The sequence below is a fragment of the Rhea pennata genome, chromosome 4 (genome assembly GCF_028389875.1).
Source record: "Rhea pennata isolate bPtePen1 chromosome 4, bPtePen1.pri, whole genome shotgun sequence".
NCBI lineage: Eukaryota > Metazoa > Chordata > Aves > Rheiformes > Rheidae > Rhea > Rhea pennata.
The window spans coordinates 74,052,483-74,068,448 of record NC_084666.1 but is presented as its reverse complement, the minus strand read 5'-3'; the positions used below and the strand labels follow the sequence as shown (position 1 = coordinate 74,068,448).

Sequence of the window (15,966 nt, the reverse complement as noted above, 5' to 3'; positions counted from 1 at the left end):
CTAACAGAAAGGAAGACATTTTTTCTGAGCAAAACCTTAAAATCTAACATATAAAGGTCAAGTGAGTATCCACCACCTTTCCAGTCTACTGTGCAGAGGCATTTAGGTCACCCACTCCCACCACCGTGCTCAGGTGATGTGGTGCAGATAGCGTTAACAGCTCTAAGTCTGGCTCCTTCTCATGTTCTCTATTGTCCACAGGCTGTTGCATTCTGGTAACCTGCTTTTGTGTACACATGCTGCCCTGAACTTACACTAATGAATGTAACGTAATGTAATCATGCCTAGTGATTGAAACAGAAGGTTATTAGCTCCTGGGGGGGTTTTTTCCACCATCTGTATTTATGACCTAAAAGCATTGTCTCTGGTATAGATGAGTACAGTGCACGAGGCAAAGAGTGTTTGAGCTAGAAGGGCTGAGCTATTAACAGCAATTCTCAGCTTGGAGCTGTCTGGTAAACTACAGCAAATTATTTATTTTGGAAATTCACATAAAAACCTGTGAGATACAGGTGAAAGCAATTTACTACTATAGCTTCTCATAACTGAGACATAAAACTTAGTGTTCTCTCATGGTAGCACTGTCAACTCTGCATTAGAGCATCCCTTGTTACATAGGTTACTGACAAAACAAGGGTTATCTCAGCTAAAACCTCAGTTTCATTCAATAGCGTGACAGCGAATGCCTGAAAACAACTACCTTCATAAGATACTGACCATACAATAATCAGCAAATACTCTACATGAAATCCCATTTTTTTCCAGCACCTTCATGCTCAAACTCCTGCCACATTAGTCTGATGAACATGTCTTGCTCCTTTGCCACTCCACTGCCTGAGAAGGAATGTGGTTATATCCTTTGGCAGTTACATCCCTCAGCATGTCCTCTCCACACTGCTGCTTCTGACCATGACAGTGCATACACAGGTTGCGAAAGGCATCCTCAGCTCCACACAGGCTGGACGTGCCAATGGGAACAAGGCAGCCAACTGGTTGTGGGCCCTGTGGAAGTGGCATCACATAATCAAGGAGAAGTTACAGATGTTAGAAGAGTAGAATTTTGTTAACTTGCTTTTGAGTGTAAGGAACACTGAGGATTTTGTGCTTTTAATTAAGTAGGACAGTAATAGGAACATAAAGGAGACAGTTAAGGACATGAATAAACATCAACATCACAGCCCAAATGCTGATGAAGCCTCACTCAAAGTGGAAGCGTTACAGGTAGCCACTGAGAGGGTGGCTTGATACTTTGCATGGATGGTGATAGCAATGGACCTGCTTGTTGGTAGTACTCTTTAAGTTCACTATGCCTGCTTCAGTTTCCCAGTCTGTCTGGATGGCTTCTGCAGAAAGAATGAGGTGCAATCTTTTCCTGGGTCACAAAGGAAGGGATTTGGGATATCAGCACTTACCCATGTAATTGGAAAGTTGAGCATTTCTTCAGGAGCTGAATAAGGCAACTGCTAGAAGGAAACATCATCTCACAGGCAAAGATGAGCTTCGGTCCTAGACACGAACAGCAGACATGAGCTTCTAAAAAGTTACTTGAAGAACGCCAGGATATGACCCCGTGACTGTTCAAGTTGGTTCAAAATGGCATGGCTATACTGAGCTTGTCTGAGTCTTTACTGAGCCAGCGCAGAGACCTCAGTCACCAGGAAGCTAACCCATAGAATAGCTTTGTGCACGTTCAGCTCCAGGAAACAAATGTGGCGAGGTTGGTGCCAGCAGCACTTCAAAAGGGTACAGGAATAGATGTGTGGGAGGATTGCAGCAGCACCAAGGTCAGCTTAAACTCATAAAGAAATCTCGGCCAAAATGAGCAGGGACAAAAAAAAAAAAAAAAAAAAAAAAAAAAAGGAAAAAACACTGAACAACTGATCTGCTCACAGGATAACAAAGACTTTCTAAGAAGGCACTCTTAAGAAATTACGCCTCTGTGTCCAGGCAACTAAAAATGCTAGCTAATTTTAACAACTGTAATTGTTTGGATACTAATGGTTCATCTTTTCTTCCAAGACTAAATCCTCATTTCAAAGCAGAAAAAGATCCCTCACAGAGCTGTAAAACAAAACAGAAATTCTGTGACTTCTTAGCAGGAGTCAGGCGAACTGCAGCATCACGATGCAGTACTCTGTACAGTATTCACATAGGGAACCACCTTCACACAGTGCCTGAGAACTACTACTAAAGGCTAAGGTGTCAGAAAGAACATGTGTCTGGGCACATCTGTGATTTAATACTTACATCATCCATTTTTCCATGTGGTATTTTGTCATTTTGCTTCTGTTCATGCATTTTACTGCTTTCCACAGAAAACAAGATTTGCCTTTAGCACAGGCCTGATTTGCTAACTGCACTTGGGACCTCTTCAGGAAGTATTTGTGATCACACTTAACTACTGCCTCTTCTGTTGTTCTTTTAAGACTGCTTTGGCTGCTTTATTAACACATTTATGTAGCCTCTCTATTTCCCATTCTGTTTCCCATGTCTGTCTTTTTATATGATTTTGCTTTTTGAAAATAATTTATACATACTGTCTTACAAAATGCAGAACTTAAAAAATTCTGTGTTAGTCAGAACTGCTGGGCCGTATTAAGTTTTGGGAATGAACAGGGTATAAATATGCAACCAGATACACAACAAGTTTTTTACTGGAATTGTTAAAATGCAAGTACAAATGAGCTGGGAATAAACTAATACTGACAGGTCACAGCCTAGCAGACTTGAATGCTCTCTTTAGTTTTATAGCTGATTTGCAGGACAGATTGCACAAATCTCTCAAACTCCAGAGCTGATTTTTCTTTCTCTGTTAAAATAAGGGTATTGAACTACCTTACAGAAAGGCTCTAGGTGAAGTTCCTCAAGATGAATGCACAAACTCGAATGCAGTAACATATGCCAGACTTCAATACAAATCATGCACACACAAATTACGTATTTCTAATAATCTGGTCTCTGTTAATAACTTCAAGGGTCTTCAAAGAAAATCTTGCTGCTACAACATTTGTGAAAAATTTGCCTCTACAGTTCTACTTATTAAGCTTAAACATGAATCTCAGCTACAGAAAGTACTTGCTGCCATCATCATTTCATATTTTGCATTTATTCAGTAACAAACACTGCATAGGCACCTAGTGCTGACCCCATGGCCCACTTGTCAGTGTTCCCCATTCAAATCTGCCAGATTTCAGGGTACCTTCTAGCAAGAGGACTCTAATCTAAAATAGGAGAGGAAGGCTGCTGTGTATTTAGCAACAGCAGGCAGTGGGCATAACTGGGCATAATTTTACTCTTTTCCCATTTTATTCTTTCGGGAACAGAAGCCTTGATTCCCCCCCCACACACAGGCTGAATCACATGGTAACAGTGAACACTTAAAAAGAAGTCCAGAAGTCTGGAGGCTTCATGTTCTTTTCTTGGTAATAATGAGGACTAACCTCTTCTCATTGATGTATACGTGTGGTTCCTGGTCTTGTCAACAGGAGTTCAGTACGCAGCAGGATTGCACTGCTGATACTTAAGGAAAAACAATTTGGTAGCACTGGTACTTAACAAAAATGAATTTCTGGATCAATGTGTAGGGGAATCAAGGGGAGGAGAAGTAAGATTTTGCTCATGAATAGCTTTAAATGAATAGTGAGAGACTGCAGTCAATATGATTAAATATTAAAGGACAAAACTGCCTCACGCATAAAGCACCCTGCCCTAAAGAAATAACTGCAGTAGCATCATCCCATCTGAGTGAAGATGGCAATCCACAAAAAGCACAATTCAAAAATGAGGATACATATGCTACGTGACAGCACTGAGCAAATGTAGAGATGTTTCACTAGAATAGTTGGTCATACAAACCATCGTAGGCATCTTGAATGAAGAGACCTTAATATAAGCAAAAACACTCTGAACTACAATCTTGACATTTGTGGGTAGGCCTGGGAAGAGATGAGGAACAACCCTCAGAGAGCAATTGCAGAGCAAGTATCTGGATTCAGAAGCGAATGTGTACAAGAACATTGTTCAGCCAATAAGGAAAGCCTGCAGCAGACAGGTCACGGGAAGCTTCCAGTTTGTTCCTATCAAGACCAAGGATAATCAAAATTGAATGCAGCGTGCTAAGTAGATGGACTGTAAGTACCTTCCCCTCTGCAGTGTGTACAATGTAGCCCAGGGCAGACATGGACACGCAAGTGAAACTCCTACTCCTGGTAAATTCTGAATAAGTAACAAAAATAACATTTTATTGAGGAGTTGTTACTCTTGCAACCATATCAGATGATTCCCTTAGAGCAACAGCTTTCCCACTACCTCACTGGCCACCTACTGCTATGTCTGTGTGGCTAAGCTCTAGATCCTCGTTTACACAAGTCCTTGAACTAGTCTTAGGCATGCATATTCCTTTAAAATTTAAGAGATCTTGAAAGGCATAGGGAATGATAGAGGAAACCAAAAGGAAAAAAATAGAATTCCTGTAAGTTTTACTGTGAGTGAGGAAGCAGTACTTCCTCCATCTCCAGATACTGCTGCAAGGATTAGCATATATCCCTATCAGGAAAGAATGAATTCCAATTAAGAAAACATCTGTCACAAAGATTTCACTGTCAGGTCAGCAGATTTCAGATTTTTCTTAAATTCTGAATTGACTTTGAGGCCTGCTGCATCAGATATCAAGACCTTTCTCATTAAATATAGAAATCAGAATTAAAATCGTGATCCGTTTCTTCTCTTTCACCACTGTGTGGACATTTACTGCTAACTGACATAAAACATGCGCCTCCCTATTACCTTGACCTCTTCCTCTTTGACTTTTTCTGATGCGTGCTCACATGGAGATGTTCGCAGTAATTAGCACAGCAGGGGCCGTGACTGGGGCCTCTGAACCTCACCAAGTACAAATAATCCATGCACAAGTGCTGGGCATCGTGCTCCACTCTGAGTTACATTTCTCTGAAATGTAAGCTTTCTTTTTGCTTCCCAGTACAATTCCCACATCTAACTAATATTTGTGTAACATACATGGCATAACCAAGACTCTCCTTTGTTCTTTCTCAACTGGAATTCAAAATCAATTGTAATATATTTAAGTGACACTAGAGGGAAGCCAAGATGTCTGACAACCGTTCTTTAAAAATATAGCTTGCAGTCTTAAACACAAAGTTAAAACTAAATCCTTAACATGGTGTTGAAAATACATATATTAAAGAAAATACATATATGTGGGAAAGATACCACTTTTACCGCTGTTCCTTTTTTCTTTCTGCCCAGTCTGTTCCCCGCTGTTGTTCCCTCACTGATGCTAGGAACCTGGGTGCTTTCCCAGTTGTAACATTTAACTGTAGTCCCATGAAGCATTCAGAGACTATGATAACTTGCTAGGTATGCACTGTAAATCACCCGATTAATGGTCTTGCATTTTCTTCCTTATTTGGTACTTGTGATATGGTTGCCCTGGTAATTTCTACTTTGGTCATCCGTTCCGTTGTTTTTTGTCTTCAGCACTTGTTATGCTGCCAGGGCTATCAGGACGCATGTCTCCGCAGCAGCGTTAGAGAAAGGACCCAGCTTCCTCTGGACCATGGAAGTCAGTCGGATGCCAGTATGGTCAAGGCACAACTTGTTCTCCTGCTCTGAGCTGCAGTGATCACGCACTGGGCTGTTCAAGGTACCCCCAAAAGCTCTGACCATATGATTGAGTTCCGCTTATATTCTCTTCCCCCTCCTAAGTTCTTACCCTCTACCAGCCTCATCCCCTCCCAAACACACAGCCTGACTTTTCCCTGCTGAACCTGATTCTGGTGACTCATTTGGTGTTTATGATACAGTTGCCCTGATAATTTCTACCTTGGTCACCAGTTCTGTTAAAATAGTACCCCTTTTGTTACCTACAGCATCCTGCTGTTTCTGTTGCTGCTGTCTTGTTAGAAGCGCCGCAAATCAGGGTTAGCCATCTGCACGCATACCTTAATGTATCTGTTTATCTTCAACCCCCAGCAAGAGGGAAAACAAAACAAAAAAACAAAACCGAAAAGCATTTGATATACAAAATAAGCCGATGGTAACACAATGCCAAAAATAGCTTATTATGTTAAGTGCAAGGGAAAGAAGCCTTGATAAAAAGCTTGATTGCAACAACATTTCAATTTACCAGTTTAAATACAAGACTTGCATTAAAATATTTCTTGAGATACATCTCTCATTCTCTAAGGTGATTTTTCTTTTAAATTTATATACACATATCCAGTTGTAACACTTAACAGTAGTCTCATGAAGCATTCAAAGAGTATAACTTGGTAAGTACACACTGTAGATATGAGTGGTTAATCATTCATATGATTTCTTCCTTCAAGGGTTTATAACATTATGTTGAGTACTAGCCTCAGACAGGTGACCAGCCACCTGATACAGTATAATACCCCCACAAGCCCTTCCCCAAAGTCCCGCAGTCTACATTTCTAATGCTCACTGGATCCAGATGGTGTTGCCTCTTTCTGGTCTGCGAGGTTCCACTGTCAGGTCTCCAAAAGTGGAGAAAAATTGCTCCATTTCCTTCTGCAGCATATCATTCCTCTTCTCTGCATCCTCCTTGGCCCGCTCTGCATTACGCATTTTGATTTCTACCATTGTGAACTTCTTCCGCTCTTGATCCAGCTCTTCATGCAGGGCCATCATTTCTGTCTCCAGGGTGAGATTTCTCTGCTCCAAGCTGCAGAAACAGAAGTAAATGCAGACCGCTCCTGAGCAGCACTCCTCAGTGGCTCACACAGAAATACAACATCACAAACTCATCTGTGTATTTATCTTTTCATTTACAAAGCTTGGAGTAAACTTGAGAGGTGTATCTGCAAACAGCAGCTTTACCTTTGATTCATTCCCGTAGTGTAATCTCTGTCACATTTACAAAAAGCATGATACCGACCACTTGCAAGGTGTATGGTAGCCTCACCTAATTCTCCAGGCTCCAGCTGATTTATCTACTGTATCTATCTGCAAGATCAACAATTAAAATAAACTGCCATCAAGAAGATTTGACTTTTCTCTAAAAAATCACCGCATTTTGAATCCTGTGAGAAGTATCAGGCATGCCAGCGATATTACTGAACAGAGTTGTCATGTGTGTTAAAAAAAAGTGCACTATGCTGAAAGTTGTGACGTCATGAGGAGACTTCTGTTTCCTGGGCTCCGTACCTTCACTGAGAGCAGCTGATGCCAGCAGCTCTGACATGCTGTGATACAGCTATGGCCTTACAGTGCCAGAAGTACCAATGCAAACAGCTTCTGGAGAAGAGTTTCAGTATTCTCTCAGTTCCCCAAACTATGAGTGCAACAGAACCAAGGCACTGGTTTCACTGAAACATGATGTTGGGTTGCCACTCTCATTTTCTGAAGAATAGGAATCAACTAATTAAATCACTTTGAGAGCTGACTGATTTTGTCAGATTCTACAGAAAGTCACAAGGTTCTGACTTTATTTTTGGTGGTCATGGGATAGTGTATCGTAACTGTGGCAAACAATTGCTCTGAAGCAAAACACACAAGATCATCTCCCAAGAGCAATCCCGTATGACAACTGAAAGGCAGGAAACCCAGCAGAGAGCACCCAGTGACTGCAGCTACTGCAGACTTCTAGCAAAGTGCTATTTTAGCAGGTTTTGCGAAACTATTCTGAAGGCTAGTTTGAGTTCTGTTTGCTTTTATAAATCTTACTTCAAGCCTGTATCAAGTCACAATATGAACTAAAAACATGATTAACACCAAGAATGGTGGTTTTTATTTGCTATAGGGCTTTTTCATATAGCCATTAAATACATCAGCCATAGTTTTGTGTACGCCACACTGGCTGCATAGAGTGACAAGGAAAGCTCCTCTCTGTGCTCAAAGCCATCACAAGCGTGATGATTGCAGACAATATTCTTTCCCAGTCACCAGCTTCAGCTGAAAGGGGCTCTCCCTCCTGACCAGCAGGATAGACTGATAAGTGTTACCTGTTCTCCTCTGAATCAGAGGTCTGCAGTAAGCAAACTTTCAGGGAGGATCTAAAGGAATTATGGACCTGGTTTCTGTCTGCTTCTGGGGGGGGGAGGGGGCAGTAGCACATCTACTGCTGTTTGTGTCTCCCAGAAGACTTATGGTGTTGCCTGTGCTGGGCGCAGTGATGTGGGAACAGTAACTGTCTAACTGTAATGACGTTTCAGCTTCCAGGTCAGAGCCTGGGTGCATAGGACAGACATGAGAGGGAGTGTTTCTTGGGTTTCTTTGCAAACGGCAGTCACGTGGTAGAGCTAAGCCACCTTACCTTCTTATCCTTGTTTCGTAGTCCAGCTTTTGCTTGGCCATCTCTTGCTTCAGGCTAGACACCAGGCTGTGTAGAGCACTGTGACTGTTGGTACTGTTGGCCACAAATGTTTCGCTGTTGTCACTGCTGCTGGTGGCTCGGCTGCTGTGGCCCCCAACGCTCCTTCGGTCACTTTTGTTCTCATAGTCTCCTGGGTTAGAGACGTCTTCCTGTGGTGGCCCTTCCAGCACAGAGTCTTCAAAGTTACCCCCATAAAAGTCCTGCTCAGGGCAAGTGGTGGTCGACGAACGACAGGAGTTGGAGTGCTCAGGGAGGGATATTTCGCAAGAGGATGTCGACCAGGTGGCACTGTCCACACTCTGTTTATCATCAGAATTCACCATGGAGAACTGCTGGTGGACGTTGTCATAGGTGGAGAGCCTGTTGTGCTGGCCCGAATCACTCACTGACTCCTTTTGCTTGCTGTCCCTCAGCGTGACATAGCCATTGGGCACCCAGCCTGGGGTCCGGCTGTTGAGGGTGTTGCTGTGTCCATCTGTGCTGGAAACGCCCATCCGCACCCCTCCATTCTGCACACTGTGTGTGCCCATCTTAGTCACGGGCCCTTTCAGGGATGATGTTCTCCTGGTTTGCACGGTACAGTTTGGTAAGGTCTGGCTCTTCTCATGGCCCTCCACAGAGCTGCTGAATGACCCGTTGGTGACTATGCCACTGCCTTTATTAAAGGCAGGATTTTTTTTCACTGTGAGAGGCGGACTTCTTGTGACATCCAGTTTCTGGATGCTGTTCCTGGGGCTGCTTGTCTTACTGCTTGGCAGAGCAGTGGGAGACCCACTGTCCATGCTTCCCCTTTGGGGAGACTCAGGTTTGTCCCAAGAGCAGCGCCTCACTGCCGACTCCTTGGTGTTGTTATTTTCTTTGTTCTGTAGCTGACCCATGATCGTTTTCTTTGGCATTTCATTGTTGTTGTTACACACTTCAGGTCCCATCTGAGGATCTGCGTCCTGGGGAAACAACTCTTCATGTTTGCTTATCATCACTGACATTAGCTGCTGGACTACTACTGTACCTGGAAGGAGACGCCAAACACATAGTCATTAATAGCTGGGTTTGTTAATTGTTAAGGCATAAATATATTTGGGGGTCAGATTCCAGAAGTACTTAGTAAACATTCAGTTTATACCACATTTATCTGCTTTGTCCATCTGCATAACACACTGAATGTTTAACACATGCCTAGCTAGCATTCAGCCCACCCCATCCTATCTTTTTTTTTTTTTTTCCCCCGTTTTCCTACCATCATGGGTGAGACAGAGTAAACAACCCACACTGCATCTGGACACCAGCATTTGTTTTAGAACCAACGAGATCAGAGCTTTGATGCTACCTGATCATCTCTCTCACTCCCTTACTTGCTCCCCTCAGCGTCATGTTCTGTAGGTCTCAGCTTCATTTGCCAGCAGGGAGATCATCTGGGAAGGTCAGGAAGGAAAGTTTTGTTGGTGCATCCTGTGCAGCTGCTCACAGTTAACAGACTTGAGCATTACCAGTCAAGGGTCTGGGACATCCCTCAGCATTTGTCTCACTGGCACCCAGAATCTTTTCCTACTTCCAGGATCTCTCCTGCAGCGAGGATCTTCACCTTTGTCCTTCTGGGCCTGCTTTTTCTTTCCGAGACCGCTTGAAATTTTGGGGAACCCTTCTTTTTGGCACTCCCTCTTCTTTCAATCAAACCAAGCCCCTAGGTTTCCCAATCTCAATAGTTTGTGTTCAGAAGCACAAGGAATGATCAGCCTCTGAATCAGTGGTGCTCTCCCTTGTCTCTCTATTACTCGGAAGATTTGAGAGATGTCACCTTTTTTTCCGTGTGTCACCTAAATATGCAACCAGCCCATACCAGCTGTGGCTAGCAAGTAGGAGGTTTCTGCTTGAGCATTCAGAAGTTCAATTTTGGCTATTCACCCACCCCTGCACAACTCTCTGCCACCTGTTAGCATTAACAATTTAAATTATTATTATTATTTTTTTTGCCTACAACATCTGCTCAGGACAGCAGCTGGCCCCCACTACTGGTCAGAGAAAGGTGAGATAGTCACTTGGCTGTTTCACCTTGGGCCTCTGCGTACTGCTTCTGCTGCACTGACTGGCGTCTTGAGAGCAAACCCGCAATGAATCCATTCCCTGCCAAAACTAGTCGTCTGTCCTGGTGCCACATATATTCCTCTCTATAGGACCAGCTCACGTGGTAATGAGACACAGAAACATAGGAGACTCTTTTCTAGTGTAGCAGGGCACATAGCAGGCCCCAAAGACAACCTGGAGAACTGCAGCTATTGCAAAGAGGCTATTAGCATGACAGTTAACTGCATTCCAAGACCACAGAGGGAGATAGCAAAGAATAACAACATCATTTGAACTGATGTGTTTCGATTCAGCATCGCACACATCCTTAAATCCCATGTCCCATTCTGGCAAACCACTCATACATAGTAGCTTAACAGAAGAGGCACAGGCAACAGCTCTGCATTGCCGGAACACTGACATTTTAGTCTTACGGAGCAAAACAGGGCAGTAATGTGATAAAATTAATTTAATATAAATGCCTTTAACCACTCAGAGGTGTGACTGTCAGCAACCAGGGAACTGCACTGTCATTGACAGATTAGCACTTACAAGTGGACTAGGGGTAATAAAGATGTGCTACTGTATTTATTTTTTAAGCAGAACATCAGGAGCAAGGTGAAGTTACTTACAACAACCATTCCAGTTTAAAGCTCCTAGACAGCTTTCAGAGGCATGCTTTGCTCTTTTAATCAATATTTTCCCATGGTATAATACCATTTTACATCAACTGCATTGGAATATTCTCGGCCTTTACCCCTGACCCCTTTAAAATACAACCAGCCAATTCAACACGAATGCTTGAAAAACTTTTTTTTTAACACGTTGCCAAAGTAAAACCATATATCAGAACTATAGAAAAATAATTAATTTACAGTTATGGCATGTTTAGCTGTATTTCTTCAGAGGACATGAGCTGTTATGTGCAAAATCTTACTACAGTCATTGGACTAACTGTTCCTCCTACAGACATAGGCAACTGTATATGTCTTCATCACCAATATACAGATATTACCAGCATGGGTACACCATACCCATATTCAAGGCATGTTCAGCCTTGAAAACAAAATAGTGACATTGACTTTGAATGGTTGTAAAGCAGCACAACTAAAACATGGACCATGCCTTATGGGCAAGAGAATCACTCTCATTTTAAGGCTATGTCTTCCAAAGAGCAGGAGGGGTAGCCATGAGCACTAACTGATGTTCAGATCTTAAAGGCTGTGCTTAAAGGGAAGTCATAAATCTGTTTAATCAAACCTGTTTCTCATAAAAATTTCCCTTCAGTGAGTTCACTATCCATGCCATCTCCTACAGCAACCATGAGCCATTTTGGTGGTAGGTCTGTTCAGAAGCAAGCTGGAGAGTTCTTTTAGCAACTGGAGAAGCACATTATTTTCCCTTTCCGCTCACTTAAAGAATCTTTCTTGCTCTAACTTTCATAAAAAATAACTGTTTTGACAGGAGCAAATTCCAGAAAATATAAACCCAGAACAGAGTATTTCATTTTTATGAGTGACTATCTCCTTTCCTCCCATCTCAAATCCGCAGGCATCTGCCCACTCCCAGGTGAACTGAAGATACACGGTATCCCATCAGTAAATGTCATTCTGTGAGGTATCACTCCCATTGATTTCAGTGATACAGATAAGTTCTGTAGCACCTCTCTAACTGCAATCTCTTCAAAAATTTCAGGTTTTCTTTATTATTTCATTTAAAAGACTGACAGGAAAGGGACGGTGTGTTGTCTGGCCAGGAGAAACATTCACAGCACTTACCTACCAGGTAGCTAAACCATACAAAAGTGTCAGAGTGAAAAAAAGCTGTTGCCCTATTTAAGTCAGTTTGGCATTTCTGTAGGTACAAATGAGAAGAGGTTGAAGATGAAGTGATACGCAGCATTTACACACAGAATGCAGGACTTCTGCAAGGGATATGAGAAGAGAGCAAAGAAAGAAAGAAATCAAGCACGGCTCTTGCGTTTCACTCTCCAAATACCAGGCAGACACGATGCAAGATGTGTAAACTAGGATTTCTGTGACACAGTGAAGCTTATCTTGGTGCCCTCATATTAGACTGTCATGGTGTATTTGAGGGACGTATGTTCGGAAACCAGGGGAAAGCCACAGAGTCAGATTTAAGGGTATTTGCACCTGCACTGCTTTGATGATACTCATGCACAATCACAATAGATGTGCGTGTAAATAGGACACCTGCCCTTGCAAACCCTTTCAAGTCTGCTGCAACATGAAACCATTCTCTGAAACAATGAGAACTCGGACATGAAAGTAAAGATGACTGTTAAAACTTTTTCCGAGTGGGAAGGTTTTCTAGCTTGTTCGAGCTAACATGCAGGCAGCTATTGTGGGTGCTCAGTGCTTTCATTATGAGATCTGGAAACACAGCATTTCTGTCCAAAGCAGATTTTGTTGTGTTGATAGGTAACGGGAAGAAGGAGGAAACATAAGATTTTAGAAAAACAAACAAATGAACAAAGTCTATGGGGAACTGCTGTGTCTAGGGAGACAAAATAAGCGAAATCCAACAAAAACAAAGAAAAAACAACTCCTCTAGCTCCCAAATAAACAAACTATGAATGCAACATTTTTTCTTTTTCATGAAATTTTCTGTGGCAGGAGCTGTGTGGAGCCCTTCTAACTTCTGAGAAAGTTGAGTAAATTCTATAATTTAAAAAAAAAAAGGTATTTGGAGGAAGGAAAAGCATCACATACTTCATGGGGAATCAAAGTCAGAAAAATTAAACCTAGCAGAAAATTGTAATTGTTACAATCATATTTTTGTCTTAATCACAGCAAAATGCTACAGCAATACTCTGGTGTAAATCACAGAATATAGTTGACCATACGATTACTGTTGTTCAAGAAGGCATGTAATATACTTCTACCTTACGGGGGGTGACTCACGGCAGTATATACCTATAAAAATTTGTTCTGGTCCCTAAAAACAGTAGATACAATGTTAACTGCATTATGACCAGATGTGCTGAATAAGAACATGCCATATTTGTAAAAGTTTTGAGAGCAAAAGCACATTTCCAGAAAAGTTGCCAAGGCAGCACAAGCTCAAGGAAGTCTGTTCACAACACTGCAATTTTAAATCCTTTTTATAGTGGGTTGCAAGATTTAACCTAGCAGTTAATTCATGTTGAAGAAGTTTGTGTCTATAAAACAAACGGAACTTTTTGTACATACACAAGGATCAGTAGGTACTGTTAATAAACCTAAAGACATTCCTTTTCCTAGTCAACGTCATATACAATCTTCTTCAACTCACCCTCCATGATAGTCAAAGGATCTTCCACTTTGGGGCGAAGGATGTTAGGACCAAATACAGTAGCCAGATTTTGCACACTCATTTTATTCACGCCTGAATAAGATTGGACTTCATCAAGGAATCTGTGGGAAAGAAAGATATCTTTAAGGAATAACTGAAAAAGGAAAGAAGAAAAAAAAGACGTGATGGTTTATTAACATACATTCAGGTATTGCATTTCAAGTCCTATGCAACATCTGAAAACCTCATGGCTGTTCTCCTCAGCTTCTTCAGATTTTCTTGATATATTCATAAAACCCAGAATAGTCACTCTGGACTGACTATAAAATTACTCTGTTGAAGATGGTAAAATTTTCTCCGGTATACTTAATCATTTATTTAGCTCATATGATATTTTCAAATTGCAAACTTCCCATTAAAAAAAGTTTATATTAATTTTGTAATTTTTAAAAGACAGAATGCCTGTAACTTCACAGACTGCAACTGTGTAAGATGTGTTTTTAAGATCTTAATGTTTCTGCAAAATCACGTGAATACAGTTTACAATGATACCATGAATAGCCATGGCCAATAAGTGCAACGAGAGTTAAGAAAAACAGGTCCCTGTGAAGAGAAGAGGATATTTACTTCTACCTTCTTACTTTTCTTCCTCAATCCAGTCTATTTATGAAAGGAACTCATAACTGTGCACCTTGATATAGCAAATTACTAATTTGTTGCACGCTAAATATTTTTTTTAGTGCATTCGCTTACATTCACCAGTTCTCCGACTTTGTGAGTTATGGTCTTCCTTCAGGGCATATACAGAGACAGGTTTGTCTGTCAGCTCACAGTTAAAAATACCAGTGTGATATTTTTGCTGGTGCACTTACCTACAGATGTATTTCAGCAGGTTATAATTGACAGCTGGCAGGCTCTTCACTTGCTTCACCAACTCCTTCAGACCCTACGTATGCAATTGAAAAAAGAAAGGAGGAGAAGGCAGAGGTTCTTAGTACTTGGCTATTGAGACTCAAAAAAAGTCAGCAACGTCAATTACCGAACGATAAACATGTTACTGAAACTGCATCGTTAAGAGAAATATTTTTAGGCTATCATCAGAAATTGCTTGTAGAATGCATTTCAGATGGAGAAAGCTATATTCTGCTAACAGTGATCAGCTTTGGATAAAAGAGCCACTTCATTATCCTGTGAAAACGCGTAAGATTTCAAAATGTCGCTATTGCATAATGAGACAAACTTCAGATTTTCTCTCTTACTTAGAAAACACCAAACATTTGAGTCTAGCCAGTCCCTCAGTGCTTGAGATAACTGGGATGCGGGACATCAAGGTTCTTCTCGATTCCAACCGAGGATGTAAACCCCAGGCTTCCACATCCCAGATAAGTGGACAGACCACCAGACTAACGCTGGATCAGCAGGGTGGGGAGGACGTAGAAGGTGCGCCTATCTATACACACAATACAATTCACTACTCTGGCACAGAGACAGAACATTTTATCTCCCACATCTCACCACCTGTGCTGCTGGCTATTCTGGCTATTAGCTTTGGGAATTTTTTGCTTCCTTTTTTTCAAACTTTGTCTCATTCCATCTCCCTGCTCTCTTTCACTCTCTTATTTTGACCAGCAGTTCCATTCTTCCTCTTACTGGTAGGAAGGTTGAGGCTTCTAGGAACAGTTCTGGTTTAAAATAGCTGGTATTTTCAAATAAAAGGCCTACTTTTTAAAATTATTTTTAATCCAGTTCCAGTCCATCCTACCCTCAAACAATTACTTCAATTTGTGCTCACCCTGAGAAAGAGACAAGCAGAATAACACACGTTAATTTCTGCGCCCCGTGGAAACGGACCCTGGCTATGCTCCTGCTACCAGTGCCTTTGAACTCTGCTTCAGATTGGGTTTTGGTGCTTTACCAACATTGATGGGGTCTGATTACAATATGTCAGCAAAACAAATATTGGGAGGACCACGACAGTGCATGTTTGGTGATTGTGGGCTAAGAAAGGAAACAAGATGAACAGCTCTCTCCGTCAACAGTGAGTGCACTTTTAGCTCCTTTAATAGGAAAGATCAAGTGAAAATCTGATCAGACAGCTCTTACAATTGGACTGCTACGCCACTTCACACAGGATTAAAATGGCTCATCATCCATAGTACTGATTGTTCACACGCAGACAGTACCATCTGCAGCACCAAAAGGTCGTTGTGATCTGAACCTTGTTTTCAAGATGTATTTAAGAAAATGCTCCATAGCCT

At 41.7% G+C, this 15,966-nt stretch overlaps 1 protein-coding gene across 5 annotated transcripts in view; it reads right to left on the bottom strand.

Annotated features, from left to right (window-relative positions):
- Positions 1–2,636: 2,636 nt before the first annotated feature.
- ARHGAP24 (Rho GTPase activating protein 24) overlaps positions 2,637–15,966 on the bottom strand; it is a 242,091-nt gene continuing 228,761 nt past the window's right edge. For 4 of the 5 annotated variants that reach the window (XM_062574315.1, XM_062574318.1, XM_062574319.1 and 1 more), the window contains exons 5-8: positions 14,581–14,654; positions 13,709–13,830; positions 8,294–9,362; positions 2,939–6,703 (exon numbers count right to left, since the gene is read on the bottom strand). In XM_062574315.1, the coding sequence (XP_062430299.1) occupies positions 6,460–6,703; positions 8,294–9,362; positions 13,709–13,830; positions 14,581–14,654 (1,509 nt within the window). In that variant the 3' untranslated portion in view covers positions 2,939–6,459. Of the gene's footprint in view, positions 6,704–8,293; positions 9,363–13,708; positions 13,831–14,580; positions 14,655–15,966 lie in introns of all 5 variants that reach the window. The other variant, XM_062574314.1, reaches the window with a different exon arrangement.